The 23,749-nt window shown below is 37.9% G+C and overlaps 1 protein-coding gene across 1 annotated transcript in view; it reads left to right on the top strand.

Annotated features, from left to right (window-relative positions):
* LOC133654202 (contactin-3-like) overlaps nucleotides 1-14,063 on the top strand; it is a 234,115-nt gene extending 220,052 nt beyond the window's left edge. The window contains exons 21-23 of the mRNA XM_062054350.1: nucleotides 1,933-2,045; nucleotides 2,158-2,326; nucleotides 13,606-14,063. Coding sequence (XP_061910334.1) covers nucleotides 1,933-2,045; nucleotides 2,158-2,326; nucleotides 13,606-13,703 — 380 coding nt within the window. The 3' untranslated portion in view covers nucleotides 13,704-14,063. The remainder of the gene's footprint in view (nucleotides 1-1,932; nucleotides 2,046-2,157; nucleotides 2,327-13,605) is intronic.
* The last annotated feature ends 9,686 nt before the right edge of the window (nucleotides 14,064-23,749 follow it).

Here is a 23,749-nt window from a genome sequence, read left to right as displayed (position 1 = left end):
TGGTTTGAATTCCTATCCAACAATTGCAACAATGACTTTTTACTGTCCATATCAACTACCGAGTTTACATTTTTATGTTTTCTGCTGGTGGTGTGCCTCCGCATTTTTTTCAATTAACAAAAATGTGCCTTGGCTCCAAAAAAGTTGAAAAACACTGGTTTAAGGTTCCCCTCCTCGGATAATTTTTTACACGGGTAAGTGCGCCATGCATTTCTTGAATCTCCAGCTCTTAGCTTTGTATGGACTCATTGATCATTTACAAAATAAGTTCGGAGAGGAAGTGACGCCAGAAAGACCGCAGCCCACACAGGATGTGACAAAACTAGAAAAATGCTGTAAAAAGGCTAAAAAAAACACTTAAAAAGCCCAATAGGTATCAATTAGCACAATTAGCTGACTGACTGAGCACCGGTGATCGGTCAGCCCGCCTACAATGGATGTGCTGCCAGACACAAAATGGCTGTACTGCGAGGCGTGTTTAAAATGTTTGTACACTAAAAAAAATGCGTACATCAAAGTATATTTGTATTCGTTCTGTTGTGTGTAAATCAAAAGGTTTGTAGAATATGGGTTTGGTAAATGGAGATTCCACCGTGTATTCATCATGGGCAATGAATGTCATATTATTTTGGGCTCGTAATAATTTATTTAAACAGTTGTTTTGTCTGAGTGCACCAATACTTAGAACAACGTAGGAGTCTAAGGAGCTCACTTGTCACATTTTTTTGTTTTTTATATATACAACCTTGAACCCTATTCATTGTCAACATTACAATCTTTACATGTTTTTGGTTTTGTTTCTGTTTTATTTCATTCATTTAATGAAAAAAACAACAACAAAAAACAATCAGTATAACACTTAAAATAAATAATTAACAAAAAGGAGCAGAAAGAAGTCAAACTTATATCTGCCCGCTCTTCTTACATTTACAACATGTGTTGTTCATCTCAGAAGACTAGCTACACTACCGTTGAAAAGTTTGGGGTCACATTGAAATGTCCTTATTTTTGAAGGAAAAGCACTGTACTTTTTAATGAAGATAACTTTAAACTAGTCTTAACATTAAAGAAATACACTCTATACATTGCTAATGTGGTAAATGACTATTCTAGCTGCAAATGTCTGGTTTTTGGTGCAATATCTACATAGGTGTATAGAGGCCCATTTCCAGCAACTATCACTCCAGTGTTCTAATGGTACAATGTGTTTGCTCATTGGCTCAGAAGGCTAATTGATGATTAGAAAACCCTTGTGCAATCATGTTCACACATCTGAAAACAGTTTAGCTCGTTACAGAAGCTACAAAACTGACCTTCCTTTGAGCAGATTGAGTTTCTGGAGCATCACATTTGTGGGGTCAATTAAACGCTCAAAATGGCCAGAAAAAGAGAACTTTCATCTGAAACTCGACAGTCTATTCTTGTTCTTAGAAATAAAGGCTATTCCACAAAATTGTTTGGGTGACCCCAAACTTTTGAACGGTAGTGTATATATATATATATATTCATAACATACATATTTCATAACATAAAACAAAATAGATTAGATTAGATTGTTTTATTTCACCGTCAAGATTGTTCCATAAACTAACACCTTTGATTGAAATACTTCCTTCCTTCATCCCTGTTCCGTGTCTCCATTTAGTAAATATCTCAGTTACTTTCAGATTATAATTACTTTCTTGTTCAACACATTTGTTTTGAATGTTGTTTTGTAAGAATTTGTGTATATGATTTTCAGAATATTGTACTCTGCCAGTTCATGAAATGTCAATATCTTTAACTGTTTGAATATTGGGTTTGTGGGCTCCCTGTATGCATTTCCACTTAATGATTTTTACGGCTCTCTTCTGCAGAGGGAAGATTGGATTTTTAGTGCTTTACCATTAACAAACTAATTCGTAATGTTTCGAATGCTATGTTATGTTACAGCCCCGTCCCAACCACCCCTTGATGTTGAATGGACGCTAATTGGTTCACAACTCTCACTTTACTGGGAGCCTGTGGTGGCCATGGAGTCGGAGTCAGAAGTTACAGGTTACCAAGTGAGACCGTGCACACATTAACAACTGACATGACATGTGCCCAACAAGTACCAGATTATTACTCAGTGTCAAACTATTCATGTATTTCATCCGACTCTTTTGCTTTATTTAGCTGTCATGCAGGGGAAGTAAACACGCAGACGTAACCACCTTCACAACAACCAATTCAACAGCGGAACTCAATCTCAGCGAGGTTGACGATGAATACATAATTCGCATTCAGTCCCTGAGTGAAGGAGGTCTTGGCCCTGCTTCAGATCCCATTCGAGTCCACCAGCTCAGTAAGCACGTTCTTTACACTTTTGCATGGTTCAAGGAAAAAACGCCATTGCTCTCGCATGAAAGGGAAGCATTGAATGCAACATTTTCATCTGCCCACAAGAAAAAGAATGTGTTATTTAAGAGTTTTCAGTCCTATAAAACGAAGCATGCTGACCATGACATGAGGATTATATAGGTCTTTATTCCCTAAAACCTACATATTTTTTGACTTATTCAGCTACTTCACGATTTTTTTAAACAAGGAAATCTGCTCCTACGTTGTTGACTCACCATTAATCGGGTCCCCATCCCAGGCAGAGGGCTCGAGCCGGTTTATGCTATTTGGCTGAATATTGCTGCACAATTCGTCTCTGTCGCAGGTTGACTTCCTCTATTACCACATGAAATTACTGTCCTGTGTGACTCCACGGGGGCTCCTCTTCAGCTCCAAATGCTCATTTGCATTTAAAGCTGCCTTTTTTGTTCAATCCTAGAAAAACAGCAGCTGAGAGAGGTAGAAATCCATGCTGTTTTTAGGAATATTTTATGAAAAATAGCCTATTTCTTACACACTGTGAATGCTCCATCTTAAAAGTATATGAGCAAAACACTCACGCACTGGAGATGTTTTCAAAGAAACTCTTAAGCATCACAGGCTTTCACATTTTGTTTTATGCGGATCAGGTTTTTAATGGGATTACTGGATAGAAGGCACTTTAATCACAGATAGGATACAGATTCAATTGGAATGGCACTCAGTAGAGCAAAGTACACGAGCCGCACTGAGAAAAACACACACAAAAAAACACTAAGCAAGAAAAAAGTCAGAATACTAGGAAAAAAAATAGTTTTCCAAGAATAAAATTGTAATAATTTTGAAAGAAAGATTAACTGTTGTGGTTGCGGTATAGAGATGCTGTACGATATGATTCAGCAGTTCTTAACCTCTTTGACCTTTTTCCACTCTACAAGGGCGAGAGGTCCACTTAATAATTAACACTGAATTATTCATCTTACTCTTGACTTTTGATTGTATTCAATAATTATATCTAACCTACTTACAGTTTAACAGGATAAACTATGTCAAATGATAAGACAAAAAAAATGAAAATAAAAAACTGATGAAAAATAAACATACATAGAATTACACGGTGCTAAAATGAAAAAAGTATACCCTAAATCAATAATAATATACATGTTTCTGAAATAGACTTCTTTGAATACAAAAAAATCGAGGACCCAAATTTCCCTTGCCTGGACGCGGGTCACTGTATCCCCCTTCTGGAGCCAAGCCTGGAGGTGGAGCTCGAGGCGAGCGCCTGTTGCCCGGGCCTGCCGCCATGCCCGAAAAGGCAATGTGGGTACCCCCTCCAATGGGCTCACCACCCATAGGAAGGGGGCATAGAAGTCTGGTGCTCTGTGAGCTGGGTGGAAGCCGAAGGCAGGGCCCTTGGCAGTCCGATCCTCGGCTACAGAAGCTAGTTCTTGGGACGTGGAACGTCACCACGCTGGGCGGGAAGGAGTCTGAGCTGGTGCGCGAGGTAGAGAAGTTTCGACCGGATCGAGTCGTCTCACTTCGACGCATAGCAATGGCTCTGGAACCAGTCCTCTCAATAGGGGTTGAACTCTCTTCCGCTCTGGTGTTGCCAGCAAAGACAGGCGACAGGCAATACTTGTTGCCCCGCGGCTCAGAGCCTGCATGTTGGAGTTCAACCCGGTGGATGGAAGGGTAGCTTTCCTCTGCCTCGAGGTGGGGGGACAGGTCCTGACCGTTGTTTGTGTTTACGCACCAAACAGCAGTTCAAAGTACTCGCCCTTTTTGGAGTCCCTAGAGAGAGTACTGGAGAGTGCTCCCTTTGGAGATTCTGTTGTTCTACTGGGAGACTTCAACGCTCACGTTGGTAACGACAGTGAGACCAGGAGGGGCATGATTGGGAGAAAATGCTGCCCTAATCTGGACCCGACTGGGGTTTTGTTATTGGACTTTTGTGCTCTTCATATATTGTTCATAACAAATACCATGTTCAAACATAAGGGTGTCCATATGTGCACTTGGCACCAGGACACTCAAGGCCGCAGTTCAATGATCGACTTTGTGGTTGTATCATCGGATTTGCGGTCTGATGTTTTGGACACTCAGGTGAAGAGAGGGGCGGAGCTTTCAACCGATCACCACCTGGTGGTGAGTCAGCTCCAATGGTGGGGGAGGATGCCTGACAGACCTGGCAGGCCCAAACATATAGTGAGAGTCTGCTGGGAACGTCTGGCACAGTCTCCCGTCAGAGAGAGTTTCCATTCCCACCCCCTGGAGAATTTCGAACATGTTAAGAGGGAGGCGCTGGATATTGAGTCAGAGTGGACAATGTTCCGTGCCTCTATTGTTGAGGCAGCCGATCTGAGCTTTGGCCGCAAGGTGGTTGTTGCCTGCCGTGGCGGTAATCCCAGAACCCGTTTGTGGACACCAACCGTGAGGGATGCCGTCAAGCTGAAGAAGTAGTCCTATCGGGTCCTTCTGGCTCATGGGACTCTGGAGGCAGCGGACAGGCCATGTGGTGTGCGGCTTTGGCAGTTGCAGAGGCAAAAACTCGGACATGGGAGGAATTTCGGTGAAGCCATGGGGAACGTCTTCCGGATGGCTTCGAAGCGATTCTGGACAAGCATCCGCCGCCTCAGGAGGGGGAAGCAGTGCACTGTCAACACTGTGTATGGTGAGGATGGAGTGCTGCTGACGTGGACTGGAGATTTTGTAGATCGGTGGAAGGAACACTTTGAAGACCTTCTTAATCTCACCTACACGTCTTCCAATGAGGAAGCAGTGCCTGGGGACTCCGTGGTGGGCTCTCCTATTTCTGGATCTGACGTTGCAGAGGTAGTTAAAAAGCTCCTCTGTGGCAGGGCCCCGGGGATGGATGAGATCCGCCCGGAGTTCCTTAAGATTCTGGATGCCGTGGGGCTGTCGCGGTTGACAAGACTCTGCATTATTGCGTGGACATCGGGAGCGGTGCTTCTGGATTGTTGGACTGGAGTGGTGGTTCCTCTATTTAAAAAGGGGAACCGGAGGGTCTGTTCCAATTATCCTAGGATCACACTCCACAGACTGCCTGGTAAGGTTTATTCAGGTGTACTGGAGAGGAGGCTACGTTGGAAAGTCGAACCTTGGATTCAGGACGAGCAGTGTGGTTTTTGTCCTGGTCGTGAAACTGTGGACCAACACGATTACTCTCAGCAGGATCCTTGAGGGTGCATGGGAGTTTGCCCAACCAGTTTACATGTGCTTTGTGGACTTGGAGAAGGCATTAGACTGTGTCCCTCAGGAAGTCCTGGGGAGAGTGCTCAGAGAGTAGGGTGTATCAGACCGCTCCCTGTATGATCAGTGTCAGAGCTTGGTCCGCTTTGCCGGCAGTAAGTCGGACCCGTTTCCAGTGAGAGTTGGACTTTACCTTTTGTCACCGATTCTGTTTACAACTTTTATAGACAGAATTTCTAGGCGCAGTCAGGGTGTTGAGGGTATCCGGTCTGGTGGCTGCAGGATTAGGTCTCTGCTTTTTTCGGATGTGGTCCTGCTGGCTTCATCTGACCAGGATCTTCAGCTCTCACTGGGTTGGTTCGCAGCTGAGTGTGAAGCGACTAGGATGAAAATCAGCACTTCCAAGTCCGACTGAATGGTTCTTGCCCGTAAAAGGGTGGAATGCCATCTCCTGGTTGGGGAGGAGATCCTGCCCATATTGCCCCTTTATTATCATTTATATGCCAAATCATATATTGCAGGGTTTCCCCCTTAATGTAACTAAACGTGGCGCACCACAATGACAAAAGCATCGCCGCCACACTTGAAAATACTTTTTTTTTTTTACGTGAAAACAAATTAAAGTTGTATAATAAATTGTAGGCTCCAGAAGAAGTTACACAAAGTCGGACGCTATTTTGGACTTTTATTGCCAAGTGTATTGTGATATACATCGTTATCACGGAAGGCTCCTGCTATGTGTATTAATTGTGATATAGATTTTAGACCATATCGCCCATCCCCAACAGTTAGAATGATATAGTGAAAGTATGGAAGAAAAATGTAGAAAGAGATTTAATGTTGTAATACACTTAACCCAACATTTTCCTCAACTTATATAACTGGCAATAACTGTAAAAGTAGCTCAATACTACAATAACCCACGAGGCAAATTAAATTCACCCTTGTGCTCAACGTTTCTGCTCATAAACCATTGTTGGGAGTGGGGAATCTTTTGACTGATATTACTGTAGAGCAGGGGTCACCAACCTTTTTGAAACCAAGGGCTACTTCTTGGGTACTGATTAATGCGAAGGGCTACCAGTTAGATACACACTTAAATAAATTGCCAGAAGTAGCCAATTTGCTCAATTTACCTTTAACTCTGTTATTATTAATAATTAATGATATTTATCTTTGTGGAAACACTGATCATCTTAATGATTTCTCACAATAAATATATATAGAAACAGATAAATATCAATATGCAACACTTTATTTTTATATTTTCTCTAAGTGCACATTTTTCAAATTGAACATTTTCAAATGATCACTTCTAAGACAGTCTTGTGAAATCACAATATCCCATTTTATCTAGCTAGCCACTAACATTTTTTAACAAATCATGAATTACTTTGCACCATGTTTGTACAAATAATAACTCATGTAAAATACAAAAGTACTCTCAAATTTTTAAATCATGTCACACTTTGAACTGGACACCAAATCTGTTATCTGTTTCTTTGTCAGTTAGTGGGAAGCCTGGCATTGCATGCTGTTAACTAGTGTGTTGTACTCTGGTGTGTAACTTGACACTGCAACTCTGAGTGACTCTTGCAGATGTGCATCAGTGAGGCGTGTTCTGTGTTTGTTCTTGATGAAGTTCATGTCAGAAAAGGCTGATTCACAAAGATAAGATTTTTCCTCATTGTTTGCGGAACCTTCTTAATCTTTTGGACATATTTTCACAGCAATCTGGCCTTAAGCTTAATTATGATAAATGTAAAATGTTAAGGATCGGAAATCTAAAGGGAACGTCCTTTCGAATGGAATGCAAAGTGCCTGTTTTGTGGACAGATGGACCAGTTAACATACTTGGTGTTGTTGTCCCAGAAAATCTGGAAGATCTAGGCTCAGTAAATTATGATAATCGACTAAGAAAGCTGGACAAAATTATGCAATTATGGAAAGGGAAATCCCTAACCTTGTATGGTAAAATGTCTATTGCCAACTCGTTAATTATTCCTCAATTTATTTATTTGTTTTTGTCATTACCAGCTCCATCACAAAACTTTTTTAAGATTTATGAGCGGAGGGTCTTCGATTTTGTCTGGAACGGCAAACCAGAAAAGATTAAAAGAAAGGTTTTGTACAAAGAGTATGAATATGGGGGCCTGAAACTTCCCAACCTTGAAACTATGTGTCTGTCTTTAAAAGCATCAATTGTTCCAAAGATGTATTTAAACATTGAGTGGTACACAAATGTCCTGTTGGACAAAAAACATGTACTGTATCAAAAGAAATTGTATCCTTTTTTCCAAGTGATCCCCTCCCAGAGAGTCTGCTGGGAAACATGGCGGGGTTCATAAAGGAAACAATCCACTCATAGTGGTGTTTTCAATTTTATGTGCCAGAAAAAAGAGACAATATTTTGCAGCAGTTAATATGGATGAACTCTAATATTGTAATAGATGGAAAGCCTTTCTTTTGGAAAAATATGTTTGAAAGAGGAATCATTTTTGTCAATGATATTATCAATGAGAATGGTAAAATTATGAAGTATGATGAATTTAGAGCTATGATGGTGATGCTTGCTCAAGCTTTTCATGTTATCAACTAACTGGAGTAATTGGGAAAAGATGGAAACAAATAATTAATTATGGAACTACTAAATTATTAGTTTGTAAACCTCTAATAAGAAATTCTAGTTGGCAAAAAGGAACTAAAATAAATAGAAAAATATCTAATTTTTATTTAATAAAGAAATCTTTGAAGGCTGCCTCATACAACACAAATGGAAAATGGGAGGACTTTTTTGACTGCCCGTTGCTATGGGATGCCATATTCAAACTAATCTATAAAACCACTATCGATGTGCAAAATCGTTATTTTCAAATTAAAATTATTTATAACTTCTTACCCACAGGGAAAATGTTAAAATTATGGAATATGACAGAGTCAGATGATTGCCGATTTTGTTGTCAGGAGCCTGAATCCACCCTGCATTTGTTTTGGTATTGTCATATTGTGTCTTTGTTTTGGGTGGAAGTTGAAAAAATGTGTTTAAGGATTGGTTTGTTTATGAAGCTTAATGTGGTTTCTGTTATTTTAGGAGAGTTCATTGACAATCATGATTTAGTCAATTTAATCATAGTACTCGGTAAAAGGTTTATTTTTAAGGCCAAAAACAGATATTCACTTAGTATTACTTTCTTTAAAACATTTATTCAGTATTTTCTAACTTTAGAAAGTTACATGGTTGAAAACGATAATGATGCCAAAAAACATTTTAAAAAAAAGATGAGAAGTCCTCAAAGGCTTATTTTTAAAGTATAATTATGTTTATAGATTATATGATATCTGTTGTTGTGTTCCCTAATTTGAGTGACCTGGACATAATTTGGACTGTACATAAATGCTTATTTTGAAAATGTAATTTTGTTTATAAATTATATGCAATCTGTTGTGTTCCCTAATTTGTTTCTGTGTACATGAATGAAGGTGTGTGTTGCTGAGTCCGACTTGGACATTATCTGGACTGGGCCTGGTTTAAAAAACCCTTTAAACAAATCTAATTTCATTGACAACCTGGTCTGTTGAAGATAAGGCCCTTTTTTTTAAAAAATAAAATAAAATAAGATAAATAAATAAAAAACATTTTCTTGGATAAAAAAGAAAGTAAAACAATATAAAAATAATTACATAAAAAATAGTAATTAATGAAAACGTTAGTGGACCAGCAGCCTATACAATCATGTGTGCTTCAGGGACTGTGTCCCTTGCAGATGTGTTGTCTATGTTGTGGGAACCAGAATATTGGTAGCAGAAAGAAATAACCCCTTTTGTGTGAGTGGGTGTGGATGAGTGTGCATGGGGGAGGTTGTTTGGGTTGATGCACTGATTGAAAGTGTATCTTGTGTTTTTTCTATGTAGATTTAATTTTTTTTTTTAAATAAATAAATTAGATTAAATTAAATTTTTTATTTTTTATTTTTTTTAATTTTATTTTTTTAGAACAGGCCCGCGGGCGACTCATCTGGTCCTTACGGGCGACCTGGTGCCCGCGGGCACCGCGTTGGTGACCCCTGCTGTAGAGTGTAGGAAATAACCAGGCGCTCGGTTTATGAACATTCATTAACAAATCGTTTTACTGGAATTTTAACAGGATGTATTTGACGTGCAGATGACGTCAACGTAGCTTCAATTTTCCCTCATTGTCTTCCGTGACGTACCGCATTAGTCCTTCTTTTGTAAGGCAGTGGTACTGCGGTCAAATCATGTCAGAGTTTATTTAAGAAGGTTTATAAATGTAAGTTTTAATGATGGTAAAAATGGCATTTTTCATTTGAAAACAAATATTGTTGAACAATTAATTGCCCATGCATCAAGTGTAATTCAAGTTTAGCAAAACGAACCATAACCTGCTAACCAGGAATGTATCACAATTCTTCTCAACAAAAGAGGAGAACAATAACCTTTAAAAAAAAATCTAATCTAAAACATTTTTATGCACGTACAACACTTAAAACCTTTAGTACAGGGGTGTCAAACTCATTTTAGATCGGGGGCCACGTGGAGAAAAATCTACTCCCAAGTGGGCCGGACTGGTAAAATCACGCCACGATAACCTAAAAATAAAGACAACTTCAGATTGTTTTCTTTGTTTAAAAATAGAACAAGCACATTCTGAAAATGTACAAATCATAATGTTGTTGGGGATTTTTTACACTTGCATGTTGCGATTAATAGTATTCTATCTTTATTTGTCGTGATTTATACTTTCTGAATAATTATGTGATAATGTTCATCAGTCAACTCATTGGTGTTAATTTTCAATCTATCAAGATAAAAAAAATAATACCAAAATCAAATTACAGGATGATATTTATGTAGTTTGCTCATTTTCCTGGACTGATGTGCTAACATCATGTGTTTTTTTTTTTTTTACATACGTAACATAATCTACATAGATACAAAGAATTGCTATTGCGCCATCTAGTGGACACATTTAGAACAGCTATTTCTTTCATTCAATAATTTTGGCTCATTTTTATACTTAGCAAACTCATCCCGCGGGCCGGATAAAACCAGATCGATGGCCTAATCCGGCCCGAGGGCCGTACGTTTGACACCCCTGCTTTAGTATATCATTATGTGGAACCAAATTATGGAATGGATTAGGCTAATACATTACAATGTCTTAATATGATCCACTTTACGAAACTGTTCGAACTTAAAGTGTTCACAAAGGACAAAGAAGAAGAATCCTGATAAATATCTTTACCCTTATTAAAAAAAGAAAGCATTTCATTCATCTCTTAATGTGAACAAAGCTGGGCGGATTGAGAGAAATATCGACAGAAATGACACCAAGAGTAGTATTCATATACATTGATATTACTGTGATTAGATTGATATTTTTAATCATCACAAAATCATCTGTTGTTGTTTTTGTTATAGTTTACAAACTCAGGAAATAAGAACCAATCGTAATGTTGCTTTTAATTAGTTCTTTTGCATTATTGACTTTATCCGAAATGGTGTGTGTAATAAAAGTGAATAAAGAAATAATAACAATATTATTTAATATTATTATTCTTACACTGCCATCTTGTGTTTTTGTCGGATTGCATTTGTGTGATAAAAAATGGAATCATTTAAAGATCTTGAACATTTTAAGTATGAGCATTGATATGAACAATACTGCCCCTGTAATTACTTGGTATTGGATCGATGCCTAAATTTGTAATATTGCCCAAAACAAATGTAACGTATAGCCAAACAACAGAAGAATAATTCTGTATTACATTTTAGCAGAAGTGTACATCAAACCATGTTACAACAGAAATATCTTAGCAGTAAATTAAGCAAGTAGATTAATAATAGTTTTTATAAAATGTTACAACAGGAAATTATGCAATATGTTACCGTATACGTGAGCAGCTAAATTAAGAGCCATTGTCGCCCCTTTATTATCATTTATATGCCAAATATCTTTACCCGTACTAAAAAAAGAAAGCATTTCATTCATCTCATAATATGAACAAAAGTGGGCAGATTGAGACAAATATCGACAGAAATGACATCAAGTATAGTATTAATATACATTGATATTACAGTGATTACATCGATATTTTTAATCATCACAAAATCATTTGTTGTTGTTTTTGTTACAGTTTACAAACTCAGGAAATAAGAACCAATCGTAATGTTGCTATTATTTAGTTCTTTTGCACTATTGACTTTATAAACATAAACATAAATTACTAAACTATTTATTAAACTTTATGTATTGTTATTTATGTATTAAATACTTGTGTTTGTACTCATTTGTCTATTTATGTATTGATTCACTTGTTTCTTTATTTATTCATTGTTGTTACAGAATGAGTAGTAACAAATGTGTCAGCAATTACTATGATGTCAAAAATGGATAGGATCACCATATTTTCCGCACTATAAGGCGCACCTAAAAACCTCCAATTTTCCCAGAAGCTGGCAGTGCGCCTTATAATCCGGTGCACCTTATATATGGACCAATATTGAGCCACAACAGGTCTTGCAACTACGGGATGCATAACGTAACCCCAGCCTCTACTGTAGTGTCTATTCTATGCGCCTTATAATGCGGTGCGCCTTATAATGCGGTGCGCCTTATATATGAACAAAGTTTTAAAATAGGCCATTCATTGAAAGTGCACCTTATAATCCGGTGCGCCTTATAGTGCGGAAAATACGGTAAATCAGATCTGCTGCTTCATACTCATTTCCGGACATGTTGCAACTAGAAACTGTAAATATGCGATGTATCACATTGTAGTGAACTAACACCATGACCATAACCAAGTTTGATTTAAAAAGTATATTCATCTGTTGTGTGAAAACATTTTGTTTTGGGAGAGGAGACCTCCAAATACAATTCTGGAAATTAGGACCCCAATTCTCTGAACAAGATAAAAATGCTTACAAATATTAGGACTATTCCCAGTAAAAAATCATTTAAGAAACATGTAAAGTCCCTTTTTAGACTTAAAAGTTAATCTTTCATGTTATCAGTTTGAGAACTTTTTCTCTCTTTCCCTTTTTCCTTTCTTTTATTGTAACTGGATTTGAGTATGTTCTGTAACTGGATCTGTGTAGTGTTATTTTTTATTATTTTGAGAATTTTCTTTTTCTTTTTCCTTTCTTTTATTGTAACTTGATCTGCGTATGTTCTGTAACTGTATCTGTGTACTGGTATTTTATTTGACTATTTTGAGAATTTTTCTTTTTCTTTTCCTTTTTCCTTTCTTTTATTTGTAACTGGATTCGTGTATGTTTTGTAACTGGATTTGTGTATTATTACTATTCTACTTCGAACTTTTGAAAAGGACCCCAAGAAGACTAGCCTGGCGCTAGTTTGATTGATTGATTGAAACTTTTATTAGTAGATTGCACAGTACAGTACATATTCCGTACAATTGACCACTAAATGGTAACACCCGAATAAGTTTTTCAACTTGTTTAAGTCGGGGCCCACGTAAATCAATTCATTGTGCGTCGGCTGATGGGGATCTTCAATAAACAATAAACACTTTGGAAAGGTAGCACTCTCTAGGCTGCCATGTAAAGGTTCCAAAGACGCCTTTAATTATGGAATTATGTGTGCTTTTATTGTGTAAAGATAATAGGTGACAAACACTTACTTCCCACTGGTGTGCCGGTCCTTCTTTACCCATATTCCCGCAGTAAAAGAGCATTGACGGTCTGCCAAGGTAGGCCCACGCATTTCAAATCCTCAGAAAGCCTTCTTTTACCGTCGTTTTATCCATTTTTGATTGTACCTTCCACATAAATCTCTGAGATGTCATACTGGGAAAAAATAAGTGATTATTTCAGAGTGCTTTTTAACCTCTCTTAATTCCATGTGTGTGAGTGTGTGTGTGTGTGTGTGTGTGTGTGTGTGTGTGTGTGTGTGTGTGTGTGTGTGTGTGTGTGTGTGTGTGTGTGTGTGTGTGTGTGTGTGTGTGTGTGTGTGTGTGTGTGTGTGTGTGTGTGTGTGTGTGTGTGTGTGTGTGTGTGTGTGTGTTGCAGGTATGAGCGCACGCGGCTCCAGGGGCTTTAAAGTGGACGTGTCGCCGCTCTGCTGGGTCCTCGCCATTGCAATATCAACATTCAGGTCAACGTTGTGACCGACTTTGCACTCGTTTCTGAACTGGAAGTATTGTTGTTATTTTGATGAGTGTTTTTTTTTTTGTTTTTTTAATTTCGGAGGTGACCACATACTATTTCGCTGTGCTACTTTTGCGGGTATGAGGAGCAGAAACATATTGTCCGACTCCATTTTGGCCTTTTTCTGTTTCTCTACTCTAGAATGATACAGATGCCTTACTTCCATTCATGTGCCACATTAGATTTAGCTTTCCTTTTTGTTATTGCTCCTCACTTTTTATTCCACACATAACTAATTGGACAACCTTCAAGAGAAGGGCTTTTTTTCCCCCTTCTCCGTCTGAATTGGCTCATCGGAACACAATCCTCCATAGGCCTATTGACAGAAGAGAACGACACTTCTTCTGACAGCAATCTTAACTTGCTTGTTGGCGGTCCTGTCCCGCATTGAAACTCATAAAAGTCCATTTACCTCGTATGATTTGATTATAGAGTGCTCGGTTTAGCATGAGGGCTCCTCAAGGTTTTAATGCTTCAGAGCAGTCGTTGCGAATTCCTGCAGACTGATGGATTGGATTTACATCGCTTGCAACTGCAGCAAGACTGCTGACGGAGAGGTGTGTTCAAATACCGCGCCGCTAAAACACTCAGGGCCTGATTTACTGAGTTTCAAATACTGAGCGCTAAACAGGCGGTGCAAAAATTACAAGATGTTGCTGAGTAGGCGATATGTCTATTTTTTTTTTAAATTTATGATAGTCCAAAAATGATTCTCTGTCCATCGCGCCATTTGTGCATAACTGTGCCAGTTTGCTGCAGTGTGGCACAGGGGTTAAAGTTAAAGTACCAATGATTGTCACACACACACTAGGTGTGGTGAAATTATCCTCTGCATTTGACCCATCACCCTTGATCACCCCCTGGGAGGTGAGGGGAGCAGTAAGCAGCTTGTCCCCTCAAACGGGACAAGCGGTAGAAAATGGATGGATGTGCCAGTTTGCACTCACATTTCAAACGTGCAAAATGTAGGCCCAAAACAACAGTCGCACAACAGTTTTAGTCTTGATAAATCCCATGGCGAGCGCTAAATGATTATACTTGCATCTCCGAGCGGTATAGCTCGGTTGGTAGAGTGGCCGTGCCAGCAACTTGAGGGTTCCAGGTTCGATCCCCGCTTCCGCCATCCCAGTCACTGCCGTTGTGTCCTTGGGCAAGACACTTTACCCACCTGGTTTAAATGTAACTTAGATATTGGGTTTCATTATGTAAAGCGCTTTGAGTCACTAGAGAAAAAGCGCTATATAAATATAACTCACTTCACTTCACGTCACTCCTCCCAGTATTGTGCGCGTTCTCATAATCAGCATATATTTTGCAGGCTTTTTTTTTTTTCTTTAAAATTCTAACAAAAGAAATTGAACAAAAATAAAAGTCCAGGAGGATACACCTTCAGAATTGACATAAAATGATACAAATAATTACTAGGTCATGTGTTTGTTTGTTTTTTTAACATTACTTATGTACATAATAGGCCACAAACAAAGGGGTATTACCGGGATTTTCCATTATTATGTTTCATTATTCAAAAAGATATTGGAAAATTAAGCGGTGTCGTTTTCGCAATGGTGACTCACAATTAGGGATGTCCGATAATGGCTTTTTTTCCGATATCCGATATTCCGATATTGTCCAACTCTTAATTACCGATACCGATATCAACCGATACAGATATATATAGTCATGGAATTAACACATTATTAAGCCTAATTTGGACAACCAGGCATGGTGAAGATAAGGTCCTTTTTAAAAAAAAACGAATTAAATAAAATAAGATAAATACATTTAAAAAAAAATCTTGAATAAAAAAGAAAGTAAAACATTATAAAAACAGTTGCATAGAAACTAGTAATTAATGAAAATGAGTAAAATTAACTGTTAAAGGTTAGTACTATTAGTGGACCAGCAGCACGCACAATCATGTGTGCTTACGGACTGTATCCCTTGCAGACTGTATTGATATATATTGATATATAATGTAGGAACCAGAATATTAATAACAGAAAGAAACAACCCTTATGTGTGAATGAGTGTGAATGAGTGTAAATGGGGGAGGGAGGTTTTTTGGGTTGTTGCACTAATTGTAAGTGTATCTTGTGTTTTTTATGTTGATTTAATAAAAAAAAAATTTAAAAAAATAAAATAAACGATACCGATAATAAAAAAACGATACCGATAATTTCCGATATTACATTTTAAAGCATTTATCGGTCGATAATATCGGCAGGCCGATATTATTGGACATCTCTACCCACAATTATTCCACAATTATCAGCATTTAATAATGCCTTCAAATTCCAATATTGAGTCAGTGGAAAGAATATCATTCATTTTGATGTATTTTATTCAGATCACCATCATTATTATAAGCTTTCCCAAGGTTAACCTTTCCCAAAACTTGTTTTGTTAATGTTTCGACATTATTTTGCTGCCAAAGTACTACTTTATTATGATCAAAAGTGTTCTTATTCGCCTTTTTTGTTGTCTTAAAATTAATCATACCAATATAGAAACCCAAGTGTGGACGTGCAAAAACCTTCTTGGAATTGCTTTGTTTCTTAGTATTATTATTACTTCAACAACTATATTGCCTTTTGGGAGCTTTAATACAACTCACCAAATTATTCTGGTGAAAATGTACAAATTCCAGGAGTCCCACGCATTAGCACCCATTCAGCTAGTGCCACTAATTGACACAACGTTCAGTAAGTATGTTCATTTTAACCAAATGCAGGGAAATGTGGGTTTTTACCAAATACGTTTCCTAGTTACTCTATGTTTTTGGCCTGTGATTTCCCACTGACGTATATTTCAGTGGAACAAGAACATTCAAAAGCAGATAATGTTATTATGTGTTATTTTTACATGATGCATTACATTTCAAGCCCTTTATCATAAAATCATTACCATACCGTTACCATATCATAGCCAAGCTTTTGTGTAAAAGTTGTTTGTACAAAGAGTATTTGACCAAAAATAAAAGATAGTTCTTTCGATGGGTAAGCCTAATATTTGTATATGTTTGTAATAAAAAACAGTCGTACCACAACTTAACTCTTAGCTTTTAACTCGAAACACTTGTCTTCAATTAATTGAAATCAATTAATTGGTGTTTGGCACTGCCAAAACACCACCATTTAAAAAAGAAAAACAAACTTTTAGATTAGAAATATTGTATGAAAAATATAACAACAGAACAGAAAACACCATAGAAATACAGTGGCATAGTGCAGTGGTTCTCAAATGCGGGTACGCGTATCCCTGGGGGTACTTGAAGGTATGCCAAGGGGTACGTGAGATTTTTTTAAAATATTCTAAAAATAGCAACAATTCAAAAATCCTTTATAAATATATTTATTGAATAATACTTCAACAAAATATGAATGTAAGTTCATAAACTGAACATCAAATCAAGTAGGCTATTCCATTCAGTATAATGCAACAATGCAATAATATTCAGTGTTGACAGCTAGATTTTTTGTGGACATGTTCCATAAATACTGATCTTAAAGATTTCTTTTTTTGTGAAGAAATGTTTAGAATTAAGTTCATGAATCCAGAAAGATCTCTATTACAATCCCCAAAGAGGGCACTTTAAGTTGATGATTACTTCTATGTGTAGAAATCTGTATTTATAATTGAATCACTTGTTTATTTTTCAACAAGTTTTTAGTTATTTTTATATCTTTTTTTCCAAATAGTTCAAGAAAGCCCACTACAAATGAGCAATATTTTGCACTGTTATACAATTTAATAAATCAGACACTGATGACGTAGTGCTGTATTTTACTTCTTTATCTCTTTTTTTCAACCAAAAATGCTTTGCTCTGATTAGGGGGTAATTGAATTAAAAAAATGTTCACAGGGGGTACATCACTGAAAAAAGGTTGAGAACCACTGGCATAGTGGGCCTAAGTATTCATTAAAAACAAGGCAGATGTTTTATTTTGATATTTTGACCACTGTAACATTACACACAGTTTGAACACTAACACTGGGTTTGAATATAGGAAACAAAAAACTGTACTTAAATAATGAATCAAATATTTAGCGTATCACTAGATAGAGCCCGTGTACCACAGTTTGAGAATCGCTGCAATAAAATGTACTACAAACAACTACGGTATACAACGGTATGTCCTTCCAGCTGCTTCTATGTCAAACACATCATCGGCAGCTTTTCCATATTTTCATGGGTAAATGTCCGCCGTTTGGATATTATTTCGACATTATTGGCTGGCATTGAACGTATTCTGCTTCAATATGGTGCAGACGGGCAGCGAGACGCTCAAATTGCTTCGTCAAGTTGGCGCCGCGCTTGGTCATGTTTTTGATGATATATTTTTTTAATTCAACGAATATCATCCACATTTTCTCAGCACTGTCCTTCACACTCACTTTCGCTATATAAATCTGATCCATTATTATTATTATTACATTTGCTACGTCAACTAATGGCGAGGATGTTCGGAACTAAAGTTTTCGCTTGCAACCTTAAGTGTAATAATTAGCCTGAGAGACAGCTCTTATCTCTAAAAAAGCCTCTTAAGTTGAAGTACCACTGTGTCACTGTGGCTTGCAATAAAAGCGTATTGCAAAATGTAATGTATTCATCGGGTGACCACCCTGTTACTTTAAGCATACTGTTACTCAGTACTTAAAATTTAGTACAATTTCCTACTTACTTTTACACTTCTGCCTTCCACGCTTGACAAATCATGTAGTTATACACAACGCCTTTCAAGGCCTACTGAAATGAATTTTTTTTATTTAAACGGGGATAGCAGATCTATTCTATGTCATACTTGATCATTTCGCGATATTGCCATATTTTTGCTGAAAGGATTTAGTATAGAACAACGACGATAAAGATTGCAACTTTTGGTATCTGATAAAAAAAGGCTTGCCCCTACCGGAAGTAGCGTGACGTAGTCAGTTGAACATATACGCAGAGTTCCCTATTGTTTACAATGATGGCCGCATGAAGTGAGAGAGATTCGGACCGAGAAAGCGACAATTTCCCCATTAATTTGAGCGAGGATGAAAGATTTGTGGATGAGTAAAGTGCAAGTGAAGGACTAGTGGGGAGTTGAAGCTATTCAGATAGGGAAGATGCTGTGAGAGCCGGGGGTGACCTGATATTCAGCTGGGAATGACTACAACAGTAAATAAACACAAGACATATATATACTCTATTAGCCACAACACAACCAGGCTTATATTTAACATGCCACAAATTAATCCTGCATAAAAACACCTGCGTGTTTGTTATGCTAGCTCCTAGCTCCTCTGCTAGCTCCTAGCTCCATAGAACACGCCAATACAATCCAAACACCTGATCAACACACACAATCACTCAGCCCAAAAGACCGTTCACCTAACCCAAGGTTCATAAAGCTTATATATTTTTAAAAAGTTACGTACGTGATGCGCACGTACGGTACGGTACGTGTTATGCTAGCTCCTAGCTCCTATGCTAGCTCCTAGCTCCATAGAACACGCCAATACAATTCAAACACCTGATCAACACACACAATCACTCAGCCCAAAAGACCGTTCACCTAACCCAAGGTTCATAAAGCTTATATATTTTAAAAAAGTTACGTACATACGCAAAAAAAAGTTGCGCACATACGGTCAAGCGATCAAATGTTTAGAAGCCAAAGCTGCATACTCACAGTAGCACGTCTGCGTCTTTGTCATCCAAATCAAAGTAATCCTGGTAAGAGTCTGTGTTGTCCCAGTTCTCTACAGGCGTCTGGGTATCGAGGTCAAAATTCCTCCTGGTTAGAGTCTCTGTTATCCGAGTTCTTCCATCTTGACTGCATCTTTCGGGAATGTAAACAAAGAAGCGCAGGCTGTGTACTGTTGTTGCTGACTACGTTCGAAAAATACGTCAATTTCGCACCGACAACTTTCTTCTTTGCTTGTTCAGCTTCCTTCTCCATAATGCAATGAACATGATTGAAACAGATTCACGAACACAGATGTCCAGAATACTGTGGAATTTTGAAATGAAAACAGAGCTTTTTCGTATTGGCTTCAATGTGGAAGGCATACCCGTGTTCGCCGGTCTACGTCACGCGCATACGTCATCCTCAGAGGCGTTTCGAACCGGAAGTTTAGCGGCAAATTTAAAATGTCACTTTATAAGTTAACCCGGCCGTATTGGCATGTGTTATAATGTTAAGATTTCATCATTGATATATAAACTATCAGACTGCGTGGTCGGTAGTAGTGGGTTTCAGTAGGCCTTTAATGTACTGCTGCCACTATTATAGCCGGTCAACGCATTAAATAACATCATACTTGCCAACCTTGAGACCTCCAATATCGGGAGGTGGGGGGTAGGGGGTGGGGGGGCTTGGTCGGGGGTGGGGTTGGGGGGGGGGGGGGGGGTAGTGGTTATTTACAGCTAGAATTCACCAACTCTCGAGTATTTCATATATATATATATATATATATATATATATATACAGTGTTGGGACTAACGCGTTAGTTTCGGCGGTAACTAGTAATCTAACGCGTTATTTTTAATTTTTCAGTAACTCAGTTACCGTTACTACATGATGCGTTACTGTGTTATTTTACATGACTTTTAATGTAGTATAAAGTGTGTTAGTGTCGTAGTTCTGATTCTTCTTGTGTCACAAACCGGAGAAAAGAGACGTGCGCTCTGTGTGTGTGTCTGAGTGTGGGGGGAGAGAGAGGAGGGGGGCGTGTCTGATCATGGCGGAGCTGCAGTCGAGATATTTTCACTACTTTTCTTTTGTCGAGCACAAAGAAAATAACATTTTAGTTAAATGTAAATTGTGCTTTGGATCAAATATCCCATCTACTGCCCAAAACAGCAATTCAAATCTGCTGAGTGCTGCAACAAGCTACATAAGCAACATGCTTCGACGTAGCTAGTAAAGAGAGACAGAGACTCCGATGCCACTTTCCCTCCACCACTTAAGGATTAACTCTGCCTCTGTTCATCATTGAGCACTGAAGGTACACACTCTGTCAATCAATGTTCCCTCTAATTGTTCATGTGTGAGCAAACGCAAAAAGTCCGTGAGCATTGAGTGGAGCCCATGTGAGCAACATCAGACGTGCACACTGTGGCTACACCAGCAGCACACCTGTCCCAAACCTGACTAAATAACAACTTACATCTCCATCCATCCATCCATTTTATACCGCTTGTCCCTTTCGGGGTCGCTGGAGCCTATCTCAGCTGCATTCTGGCGGAAGGCGGTGTACACCCTGGACAAGTCCCCACCTCATCGCAGGGCCAACACATATAGACATACAACATTCTCTTATTATTATAATCAAATGACAGCAGTCATTTCCTTTTCTAATAGAAGTGTTTAGGCCCACTTACAATGACAATAACAACAAATATTGTTTTTCATGAACTGTGTACTTGTATTGTTTGTCTGGGTGGAGGTCCTGCTTTGGAAATAATTTGTACCCCTTTCAGACATTGCATTTAGTTCCCATTAAAACATTCACATGTTTCACAATGAGATGTAAGCAGGGGATCATGTGTACATTCCTGCAACTTCCTGTTTGTAAAAAATATATTTTTATGAGTATTTATTTAATATACTAATAGCATTTCATGATTAATATTTATAAATTAAGATTCCTAATAAATGACACTAGAATAAGCACACATTTGATTGGTAAATCATAGTGTAAGGACCTGGAAAAACACTTTATGTGTGGTGTTGGAGTTGTCCGACTTTTTGTGTGGCTGTAAACGCATCACTGGCTAAGTGCCATATGTGCATGTGTTGGCGCAAGTGAGAAAGAGCGAGCGGCTGCTGTTGATATAACGAAGTTGGTTTTGGTCTGGTTTGTACTGCAGAAAATGACCAGTTTTGCTAGATATCATTTTTTTTACTAATGTTTTGGTGATGTGTTTATGGCCGACAATAAAGAGTTTTGCTCAGTAAAGTGATCGATGGAATTCATGTCCTCAAAGCGTCTCGACAGACGTTACAATATTTGAACAATGATGACAAAAACTGTTTTCTCTGTCGTGTCCGTGTCGTGTTGAAAATTGTTATGCGCTTATTTTTTTATTTGATTTTGTGCGTGGCATAGATTTGCCGTGCGCAGAGGACGATTGAGCAGTGCGCAATTGCACAGGCGCGCACCTTAGAGGGAACGTTGCTGTCAATTCTCTTATATACTCTTTCATCCTAGACTTCTAGAGTGTTTGACTATCACATCACTCTAAATGTATAGACTATAAAGTTCACAAACATAAAGAGGGATCCTAGTGGGCCAGGCCAATCTTTCTTTATCTCTAAACTAAAACTGGGGAAATGTGTAGAGTGTTCAGCTTTCTTTGAGGAAAAAATGCCTGGTTAGGCTTTGTGTATCTAAAAATAAAGTTAAAGTACTTATTTGGTTTACAGCTATGTTGTTATTATGCTGTTTGTTACTTATGTATGTTATGTTGAAGCTATTTAAAATAGTTCTGTCAATTTGTTCTGGCCAGAAACAAATTGGCCTTTGTAACATATCTTTGTCTTTGTGTGTTGTATGTAGACCACATTGCTTAGCAGAGTTCAGTGATGCAAATGCATGTCAAGTTGATCAACACATTGTATTATTCTGCAGTGCAATAACAGTACTGAAATGAAGGCTAAAGGGCATTAATGGGAGCTTTAAAAAAAAAAGAAGTAACTAAATAGTTACTTTTCAAAGTAACTCATTACTTTTTGGTGTAAGTAACTGAGTTAGTAACTGAGTTACTTTTGAAATGAAGTAACTAGTAACTATAGCTAGTTACTGGTTTTCAGTAACCAACCCAACACTGTATATATATATGTATATATATATATATATATATATATATATATATATATATATATATATATATATATATATATATATATATATATATATATATATATATATATATATATATATATATATATATATATATATATATATATACAGTATATATATGTATATGTATGAAATACTTGACTTTCAGGGAATTCTAGATATATATATATATATATATATATATATATATATATATATATATATATATATATATATATATATATATATATATATATATATATATATATATATATATATATATATATATATATATATATATTTATTTTATTTACATAGAAAAAATAAAAAAAATACTTGAATTTCAGTGTTCCGGTGGCTATACATTAGATGGCAGTATTGTCTTGTTTAACTTCTCCGTTCATGATGAGTATATCATTTCGGCCACCGTGTTCAATGGAGAAGTCTGTTCTATGACGTCATTGGGCAGGCAAGCTGTTTATATTGTGGGAAAGCGTACGTGAGAAAAGGCTGTCCCCACTCAGTCTCAGGTCCGCATTGAGCTGGAGGGGGCGTGGCCTCCAGCTCCGGCTGAATACCGGGAGTTTGTCGGGAGAAAATATCTGCCGGGAGGTTGTCGGGAGAGGCGCTGAATACCCGCTAAAAACGGGAGGGTTGGCGAGTATGAATAACATACACTAGATTGCCAAAAGTATTTGGCCACCCATCCAAATGATCATAATCAGGTCTCCTAATCACTTGGCCTGGCCAAGGTGTATAAATTCAAGCACTTAGGCATGGAGACTGTTTCTACAAACATTTATGAAGGAATGGGCCGCTCTCAGGAGCTCAGTGATTTCCAGCGTGGAACTGTCATAGGATGCCACCTGTGCAACAAATCCAGTCATAAAATGTCCTCACTCCTAAATATTCCAAAGTCAACTGTCGGTTTTATTATAAGAAAATGGAAGAGTTTAGGAACAACAGCAACTCAGCCAGTGGTAGGCCACGTAAACTGACAGAGAGGGGTCAGCGGATGCTGAAGTGCATAGTGCAAAGAGGTCGCCGACTTTCTGAACAGTCAGTTGCTACAAAACTCCAAACTTAATGTGACCTTCCAATTAGCCCACGTACAGTACGCAGAGAGCTTCATGGAATGGGTTTTCATGCAGCTACATCTAAGCCATACATCATAAAT

This window comes from Entelurus aequoreus, linkage group LG07, assembly GCF_033978785.1.
Source record: "Entelurus aequoreus isolate RoL-2023_Sb linkage group LG07, RoL_Eaeq_v1.1, whole genome shotgun sequence".
NCBI classification, from domain to species: Eukaryota; Metazoa; Chordata; class Actinopteri; order Syngnathiformes; family Syngnathidae; genus Entelurus; species Entelurus aequoreus.
The sequence above is the reverse complement of the archived record's forward strand: the minus strand, read 5'-3'. Positions and strand labels throughout refer to the sequence as shown.